Source organism: Pyrus communis, chromosome 9 (genome assembly GCF_963583255.1).
Source record: "Pyrus communis chromosome 9, drPyrComm1.1, whole genome shotgun sequence".
Taxonomy (NCBI): domain Eukaryota; kingdom Viridiplantae; phylum Streptophyta; class Magnoliopsida; order Rosales; family Rosaceae; genus Pyrus; species Pyrus communis.
This window is the reverse complement of record NC_084811.1, coordinates 21,507,325-21,517,240: the sequence shown is the minus strand read 5'-3', so window position 1 is coordinate 21,517,240 and position 9,916 is coordinate 21,507,325. Positions and strand designations below refer to the sequence as shown.

The 9,916-nt window shown below is 35.8% G+C and overlaps 1 protein-coding gene across 1 annotated transcript; it reads right to left on the bottom strand.

The window, feature by feature from the left end:
- Window positions 1–729: 729 nt before the first annotated feature.
- Window positions 730–5,438, bottom strand: LOC137745783 (carboxyl-terminal-processing peptidase 3, chloroplastic-like). The gene is made up of 12 exons (XM_068485796.1): window positions 5,062–5,438; window positions 4,325–4,406; window positions 3,967–4,097; window positions 3,781–3,867; window positions 3,425–3,503; window positions 2,934–3,022; window positions 2,813–2,848; window positions 2,555–2,674; window positions 2,061–2,147; window positions 1,791–1,940; window positions 1,579–1,686; window positions 730–1,228 (listed from the first exon to the last, which is right to left on the bottom strand). The coding sequence occupies exons 1-12, from the start codon at window positions 5,383–5,385 to the stop codon at window positions 1,001–1,003; spliced, it is 1,521 nt and encodes a 506-aa protein (XP_068341897.1). The 5' UTR covers window positions 5,386–5,438; the 3' UTR covers window positions 730–1,000.
- Between the last annotated feature and the right edge of the window lie 4,478 nt (window positions 5,439–9,916).

Sequence of the window (9,916 nt, the reverse complement as noted above, 5' to 3'; positions counted from 1 at the left end):
GACATTCTGCATGAGAGAGAGAGGAAGAGAGATTTATCATGTTCTCCATTTTGTGTTTTTCCTTTAATTTCACTTATTGGGTCCAACCTTCATGTTGTTCATACACTAAATGGCAATGTGGCAACTTATTAGGTTTGACCTTACTTGAGTTGTTTTGTTTGTTGTTGTTTGGATTGGAGTACAAACATATTACATTGTAGCTGAGCAGCAATCTTGAATTCCAAGAAATGGAGATAAGGGATCGGGGCCCAGCAAATTAAGCTTTAGAAGAAGTATAAGGCCAATGTCCCCTACTCCTGTCATTATTCTGTATAATGGCCAAAAGCAAAAAGATTAAGTTAGATGATTGAAAATAATAAGATATTGTGATGGACACACATCTATATTTTATAAAATAATCACTTAAGAAATATAAAAACATCTAAAACAACATATGTTTGGGGCACGTAGTGCCCGTGATGCAAAAATACCTCTTGCACCCACGCTAGTGCGTGCAAAGAGGCTAGTGTGTGTGTGTGTGTATCCCACAAATAAACTTATTTGAGGATCCCTTGTAGGGATCACATCACATTGTGTATTTCAACCATGCAATCGTCTATCTTTTCAAAGATCATCTCTACAAAAAATCATGCAAATCCCAAACTATTGGACCGTTGGATTAAATGGTAATCACTACAATTGGATTCCTTAATGATTTTGGATTTATTTAATTTTTTTGCAAGAATAATCTATGAATAATATACTAAAACATAAACGATTTTGATCGTTGAAAAAAGTTATAGAATGAGCACCAAATGAACAAAAAAGCAAAGGAGGAATTACGCACAACTTATTTTTGAAATCTTGGATACATTATAACCTATTTAACCTACTAGTTCTTCCTTGCATTCGATGTGCAAACGCAAGTATAAGCAGACCCTGTGCTATTTCATATTCCTTTTCACATCTGTACCTTCAATTCCTATCCTATACAGATTTAAATTACTGCATGATCCTGTCTTCAAGAAGCGGTGCCTTTGGATTCCTGAATGTCCAATTCGTGTTCTGCTACCAAGACACATGAATCTGCTTCTAGAGATGATGAGACTGAATTGGGAGAATTGAGCATTTCAGTTGTGCATTGAACATCAGGTGCAATGCCAACCAGGTCTATGTCATGAAGCGCGGGAGATAAGTATTTGGCCACCGTGACAAATAAAGCTGATCCATCATGCAACTCTGTGACACTCTGCAGGAAGAAGCACAGGAAACAAGAAACACCACAGCCATTAGTTTGGTGCTTGATAACAATGGATTATAGGAAACCATGACAGATTCTTTGACGGTGATAGATTTAGAATAAGTGCAGCAGTGATCATATAAGGTGAGAATCGTGAGATTACAAATTGCATATAATTCGATCAGAGAAAAACAAGAGCTATGTTGCTTGCCGAGAAGAAAAACATCACAGCTACCTATTAAGTTTGCAATTGGAAATGGAGCTAAAGCATTTTGTAATATTTACGTTAGTTTGAGTTAACTTTTCTGGTTGATGTAATTAGCTACATTAAAATTTCGTGCTTTAGAAGAACCGCTTACCTGGATTTTTCCTTTTCCGAAGGTTCTGTGCCCCACAAGAGTGGCTCGGCGATTATCATGTAGTGCCCCTGCCAGAATCTCACTTGCACTTGCGCTGCCCTCGTTAACCTGTTCAAAACGTAGAAAATTGGAAGTGATTGTGATGATGATGCAAGAAGAAACAGTCACTGCTGTGGCATATTTTGACAGTCTACATATAAATCAAAACTTACAAGCACAACAAGTGGATCATGTGTTATAGCATGCCCATTGACCATGTTTATGGGTAACAAGTTCCCTTCTCGATCAATAGTATTCACTAGGGTTTCATCCCCATCTAGCCAAATTTGGGCAACGTCAAGTCCTGCTTTTACCAGTCCTCCCTGAAGAATTTAGTTGGAGGAAGAAGAAGAGAAACACACTGAGCGACCATAAATTCCAAGCAGGCCAGTAAATGAACTATTACAAAGTTTCATTTATGTATATGAGAATAGAGAAGTTACCGGATTGTTTCGTAAATCCAGTATGTATGAGTGTACACCCTGCCTCAACATTTCGTTAATAGCAGTTTCCATATCAGCTGCAGCAGTCTGTCGAAATCGGATGAAAGCCTTTTAAAAATAATGTATAGTATACTTAATTATACATATAACTACTCTAGTCAGATCTTTCTTCATGCGCGCACACACATACACACACAAATACAGGTACATACAAATCTACATTAACTTCCTTTGTAAATGAAACAAAGTAACAATTAAACAACCAAACGCTTGACAAGTTTTTATGCTCTGAACCAATTTATTTATTTATTGGGAATTGTTATTGGCATTCCAAAATTCTCATTCTACACTCCAAACTTTCTATATGTAGAAAGAAAATACACTTGTGAGGAGTGTAAAATGAGATTTTTGGAGTGCCAATAACACTTCCCTATTTATTTTGTTTTATTGAAAATTTCTGCATTGCCAAGGGAACATATGAAAGTAACAATTACCTGAGAAAATGCTGACAATTTCACATAACCTGTTTTGGTTAGACGTCCATCTGAGGTTTTATGAGGGATGGTAGCAGTTGAAATCGGGGAAAGCTTAATGTACTCACGAGGTAGTTTTACCTTCAAACAGATGGGTCATTTTTCAGATTGATATACCAAAAAACCATTGTTCAATTAAGTACAAGAATTTGCTTGACACTGACACAAAGAAACCAAATATATTACACAACGAAACCAATACGATAGGTGGTCTACTACCTCTTTTATTCCAGAATCACCTCCGATATCATTTCCCTGGGAAATAGAATGTGAATTTAGTAACGCAAAGCAATTTGCTAATGTCTGCTGCAACTTGAAAACAAAGAGAGTTGATTATTACTCCATGAACTTTTACTGTAACAGTTGTTCCAACTCGACCTCTAAGTTTCTGAACGGCTACTTCAGTGTCAATACCATCCACCTTCTCTCCTGAACATCAGGACAGTATTTGAAAAAATGAAAAAGCGAGTTGAAATGTAAACAAAGAACATTAAAAAGTTAACATTTTGGAATACATTCTCTTGATTAAGAAACATCCTGCATTGAAAACCTAATCGAGTATTTTATTTTCAGTTTGAATAATCCAAAGAATAATTTGTAAATTTGAAGAAGCAGAACAATTCCACAGCGAGTTCTACATATCACTTTTACAAATCAAGAATGTGATTTCACTTGAGCAGGCTTGTTCCATAAAGGATTTGAAATAATTTTGATGGTTTGAATGTGAAGTTTGTATGCAACGCACTTATAGTATGATTTGAATACCAAATACGAAGTTTACATTTTCAACTTGACAAAATAAAATGCTAAATGTTTGGAAGTTTGATTTACCATTAATTTCAACCAACTCATCTCCTTGATGTACACCAGCGCGAGCAGCTGGGCCACCCTCTACACAAGACAAAACAACCTGCATTGTCATATAAAAATCATGTACCAGATGAACAGCTTAATAAATATTGTAAAGTCAATACATTGAGAATGAACAGCTACTAAGCTTCGAAAGAACACATGAAAAAATTTGAGATAAGTTTTTGTAGGTTTTGTAGAACTCGTAAACATCGTTGGTTTGTTAACTTTCTTATCCTTTGAATAAACCATGTATCCTAGGAACATCATATATCACTTTTTCATTTGTTTACTTGATGTAAACATTTGAAAAAAGGATCTTTTTACATATTACTAACCAAATGGCCTGTTCTTGGTTCCATATTTATGAAAAGGCCAACTCCTTGTAGATTTCCATTGCTTCCAATCCGAAAACTTTGATATTCCTGTAAGCAAAAAACATAATTAGCTTGCTAGCAATTGCCAGCTTAACAAAAGTGACTGAAATAGCAGAAATATGGAATTCATCCACCTAAAAAGCAGACCTTGGGACTGATGATCCGTGTAAAGGGATCACCAAGAGTAGATAGCATTCCACTGATTTTCATATATGCTGCATCAGCAGACCTAAGGGGAAACATTTCCGTCATTGTTTGCTGCAACTTTTGATCCCAATCTGCCGGAAAAGATTCATGTCTTTAACACCAGAAAACCCCAAAATGGGAGGAAAAAAGTTGGAAGTTTCCAAATACTTAAGCAGTTTCGTTTCATGAAAATAACCAAAAGTACACAACAATTAGACCCTGAACATTAGAATCATGGAGTCTGAATAATCTTCAAATGAAACCGTTGGTGTGCATGTGTATTGATCCTCAGTTAGATCAAAGCAGGATAAAGCAATACCTTGATGATTAAATGCCGGGTCTATGAATGTTTCCCTAATCAAACCCCAAGTCTCCACAAGAGTTGTTTGAACCGAATTCACCTGGAAACAATAAATCTTATCTACTTAGTCATTGGCATCATAATTTCTATCCAAGTACAGTCAAATTGTAACTTTAAAATAACCAACTGAGCAATAACTGTATTATGTTCTGTGGCAAAAAGTAGTAACACAGTAACAAAATTGATGAATGAAAGGAATCTAACCAACATAGGAAAACCCCAGTTATCAATCAAGTAAACACCAATTAATGTCAAACACTTTGCGAAGATTTCAGAGAGACAGGTTAGAAGCCCACTACTAACCACACTGATATATCCCCCAATGGGAGTCTTACTACCTGGAAAGTGTGAGGTTTTTATCACAAAAGTCTCGATGTCATTAAGATTGAAACATTCAGTATGTATGAAAATTTAACTTGTCAATTCTCAGATGTCAGATTCTTGTATTCTTCAACAAACTGTGTAATTGGTATTGAAAAAAGAAATAATCTTTTTTTTCTTCTCCATTTTTCTTAATCTGTATAGCTTAATTCGTGAATTTGGTTTTCGGTTTTTCTTACTCTTCAGTCTTTAGTTAAACATGCATATCATCTAAATTATCTATACATACATAATTAAACTCATAATTTGATTAGTACTGGTCACAAGTAACGGACCCCAATAACACTCAATCAAATGGAAACAAAATCAATCACCTCAGTAGTGCGTGACGCCGGAAAAGCCACCGTCAGAGACTCCGCCATCGCCGGATAGTTACAACAAACAACAGCATAATTTGCAGCAACGGCAGCGGCAAATGAAAGCAACCCTTTCCCAATTGTCCTCACCAACTCCTGACTCGAAAACTTGGCTTCAGAGTTTGCATGGACAACAGACACCCTCCATTTCTTAGCCACCCGGCGATCCAAGCACGAAAACCGATGAGAGTGCAGTGAAAGTGAAATGGGTTTCACGAATCTTGCTGAAATTGGTGGGAAAGATGCTGGTTTGAGATCCATGTTTGGGCAGAGGCGCTCCATTTTTCTTTTTTTCTACAGAGGAGAGGGAAGAGGGAAATTGGAAGAGGGCTGAATATTGTTGACCGTTGTACTTTGTTGGGATTCTGATGGGGACCACAGGAATCCTTATTTCGTGTGGCTTGAGATATGTTGGCTATTAGAGCAGGGTTTGCTACACGTGTACATGGTAAGAGGACAAGGAGTTTCGTGAATTTTTTTTCTTTTCTTTTTGTTGAAAAAGGACTTTCTGGAATTTTCTTCTTGGCCGTTTCTTTTTTTTGGCTGTTTCCATTCTCATTGTTTTTTTTTTTTGAGATGGACTTTTATTATTTGTTAATTGCACCACAAACCAATGAAAAAAAATGAAATTACACACAAAGTATACTTTTTTTAAGTTTTAATTGAAGTGTGTTGTGAGTTCCAGTTCCTAAAGTGGTCTTGGATCCCTCACTAAGCGAATTTTGCAGCTGATTGGGTTGCATCGCAATGTAAAAGAAGGATGTGTCCAGAAGTTTGGATGACCAAACCATCATTTGCTATTGTCCATATCCTATCTATCGACGGTCTACCTTGCCCTCACTAGGTTCCCTTCGGTTTTCATGTTCAGGGAGGCAACTAAAGCTTCGCTTCAAGTCCTATTTAACCTTCCCCTGACCATGGGGTGGACTGCCATCTTCTTTTCCTTTGCCTTATCTTTTTCTTGGCCTCAACTTCGTGTTGCTTTGGTTCATGTATCTGCTTTGGAGCTTTGCCTCCTTTTTCAATGAATCATTTATTGACCAAAAAAAAAAAAAAAAGAAATTTGTGTGTTGTGACAATGCTTTTAATTTAGAATTTTATCACAAATAGCTTTGAAAATTAAAAATCAATCAATGTAGTCTTTAAAATTAGATGTCGCATATTAATGTGATTCTTTTATAAGAAATTAGGTAACCAATAATATAATACAAAAGACCATGTTTGGGCCATAAACAAAAATTAGGCCTATTAAGATCAACTTTAATGGTTGGGATTAAAACCTAAATTTTTAATCCAGAAACAACTTTTGTACTCCAATGGTTCTGGTTTAAAGTTTTAGCTCAAAATTATTAAATAATGGGGTAAATGACAAAAACTACCTCAACTATTTGGGTCAAAACAGTATCATACCTTATCTTTTAAAATTGACAATGTCATACCTCATCTTTAGAATTTGGTCAAATGTTAATCTTTTAAAATTGACAATGTCATACTTTATCTTTAGAATTTGGTCCAATGTTATACCTCTGTTAGTTTGGCCGTGAATTTCTCAATTAAATGTTGACCTAGCTTGATACGGGGCCCACCCAATATTTTCCCGCCAAATGGCATCCAGCTGAGATTCCCAATACACGTGGCTTTCTCACAGGACGACACATGGATATTCCTTTAAAATTAAAAAAATAATTTCAATAAAAATTTAAAAATTTAAAAAAGTTAAGGGAACGTTGTAAAGTGTGCCTTTCAAATTGGTTCCCCCCCCCCCCCCCCCCCCGATACACCCAAATCCTGTTGATCTAATTCCATTCCCAATTCCAAGAAAACAAGAACCCTAACCCTAGTTATCGCGGCTCCAAATCTCGAACAATGAGATTAGAAATTCAGCGAAAAACCCAAATCATCTTGTCGACTCGCTTCCTTGACTTTGTTGGTGTTGGATGGGGGTTTCATTGGCTTCGGGTGGTACATGCGTGACGATCTAGACGAAACGACGCCTACCTATTGTAAGTTTTTTTTTTTGTGCTTTTGATCATTCCAAATGCATACTAAACTTATTATTTGGAATGGGTTGAATGTGGGTTTTGTTTATTCTTGTTTGAAAAGGTGGATTCATGCTTTGTGAATTCAAAATGGTTCCTTGGGTGTTGGAATGGGTTGAATGTGGGTTTTGTTTATTCTTGTAGCATTGTTTTTTCTTGTTTGAAAAGGTAGATTTATGCTTTGTTAATTCGAAATGGTTCTTGGGGTGTTGGAATGGGTTGAATGTGGGTTTTGTTTATTCTTGTTTGAAAGGGTGGTTTATGCTTTCTTAATTCGAAATGGTTACTGAGTTGTTGGATAATGGGTTTGTTGCTTTCTTACTTTGTTTATTCTTGTGAAGATAAGGTGGTTTGTTGTGGTTTGTTGCAATTTCATATAGTTGCACATATAATGTTGTGCATTGGTTTTTGTTGTTGGCTTTTAAAATGCAATTAGTTGCATATGGAATGTTGTGCATTAGTTGCATATGGAATGTTGTTAGGTTAAAATGCAATTGCTTTTGTTTGTTGTTGGCTTTTAATTAGGGTTTGTTTTTGTAAATTTCAGTATATCTAGAACTATTCTCTACTGAACTGCATCACAGTGGGGAGATAAGTTATGACCTCTACGTTTGGGGGAAAAGCGACATATATAGATAACTGTGATAAAGACCTCTGTCACTGCCAGTGATAGATGAAATGGTGGAAGCAGTTGGATACAGTGAGCGGTTCATAAACTACTATTACAAGATTCCCTACATGGAATTTTCCAATGGTTTGAAGCCGATTCAAAGTGATTTTGATGTTCAGTAAAAACTTGCGGTTTTGATTTTGATTTCACTCAAAACCGCACCAAACCAAACCGCGTGCACCCCCTACCGATATCAAGACTCTCGCTCTTCCACTGCCACGAGGAGTACGTCAACTAACAAGCCTTTATGCGATATGATATCGTACGAACGGTGGAATGCAGAGACGGGTGACATCACAACACAAATTGCAAATAGTGCACCAACCAAAATACCCATCTACCATCAACCGTTGTGTGATAAGATCCAGGAAGCTTCCCCAGTACTATAAACAAAAGCAAAGGCCTCCAACCTCATGATCTTTGTTAAATTCAATCTCAACATTAAAAAAATAATAATAAAAAAAAAATGGTAATTCTTCAGTCAACCTAACTCTTCAAATAACTCTTCACGTGAACCCAAAAGCTTTCTTCAAAGTCAATTCCCAAGATCACATAGATCCCCAATGCTTACTGCTATGCTACCTTGTAGTACGATCCTAGTTGATTTTCTCTAAACTAAGTTTCCTTGCTGAGGATGAATGTTTCCTACTTATACCTCTAGTCGATATGATTCTTGATTTTTAAGTGGTTATAGATTTCAAGAGAAAATTTACAATTTTCGATTCTTTACGTTTAAGTAAACACGAGGAAAATTTAAAGAAGTGAAGTGATTCCCTTACTCATATTTTAATAAATGCAGGAAACTTAAGAATTAAAATGATTTCAATTCATATTCTTTGTAAGTAAACATGTCTTGAAAGTTAACCAGACTTTATCAACCCAAAAATTCATTTTATGCCATTTTAATTTTGGAGTAGGATTCTCTCCCCTCCTATTCTTATCCCCTTCCCTCTCTTCCTCTCACATTTTTTTTTTTTTTTGTCTTATTGTCTTTATAAAAAAAAATATATATATAAGATGTTGACGTAATTAAACCGTAACCATTCAAATAGGAGATGAGGAAAGGGAAGAGATTAGGAAGGGAGAGAGTTCTTTAATTTTATAGTGAAGACCCATGGTTTCATAACGAGAGAAAGTAACAAAACAAAACATGGGCCTCTTCACCAGTACATTGGGCTTAGTTTTTTGTTCGCTTAGGGGCTTTGGGAATGGGCTTGATTGCATTCAGAGTTCCAAATTCAATTTTTTGCAGAGTTGTTACCTTCCTCAATTGCATGATTGAACATTAACAAGCACTTAGTTCTGCAATGTATTTCTTATTCGGTTGGTGAGGTAGTTGATAACATGATTTATCATTAATCGTAACTTGAAACTGCTGGAGCCTTATGAGATCCTGAAATCAGTGATTGCATATCAATAACTCTCTTTATCTGTACTATTTATTAAGCCAACACTGCTTATCTACCAAAATCCTTGTAAAATATCATTTTAACCCTTTATAATTGAGCTAAAAAATGTAGTTACTAAATCATGAGTATTTATGTTAAACCAGAACAAAACTAATTTCTGTTTTATTCATAAAAAAGAACAATTGCTTGAAAACTATATATATATATATATATATATATATATATATATCCTCAAAGCTTTCTTCCACCACTACTACTCTCTCAACTATTCACACACGTAGTGTGCAGCAATGCTAGTTAATCTTAAGACTCTTTCTCATGTGCGAATCTCAGTCTACCACTTATTTTTGCGTATCTCATACACTGTTTTAAAAATTGTCTAGCGTGGCCTTGATGCTAGATTGCTGGGCAATACCTCAATGAATCCCTAGATGTTTGAAAATTAAGAAATGACGTCTAGACCTGCTTAGGTACCACCTAGTCCGTGTAGGCGCTCACCTAGTCCGCCTATACCCGCCTAGGTACTCACTTCGGTTGCGATTTTCACTTAAACAGAAAATATATAACTTTCATTTTGCGTTTTATTTTTTTAAATAAATTGTAAGAGCCTTGTTGAATACTAGGATGAACAATCATTCTATTCTGGTTCCCTATGTTTTTAATATGTTCTAATACTTTCAAATCTATATGTCATT

Bases quoted from the DNA above. Each gene is read 5' to 3' on its own strand.
- LOC137745783 (XM_068485796.1), bottom strand. From the start codon at position 5,385: ATGGAGCGCCTCTGCCCAAACATGGATCTCAAACCAGCATCTTTCCCA. The intron at 4,098-4,324 runs GTATTGCTTTAT...CTTTTCCGGCAG, and splicing joins CCCGGCATTTAATCATCAAG to ATTGGGATCAAAAGTTGCAG. The intron at 1,687-1,790 runs GTAAGTTTTGAT...CGTTTTGAACAG, and splicing joins ATGATCCACTTGTTGTGCTT to GTTAACGAGGGCAGCGCAAG.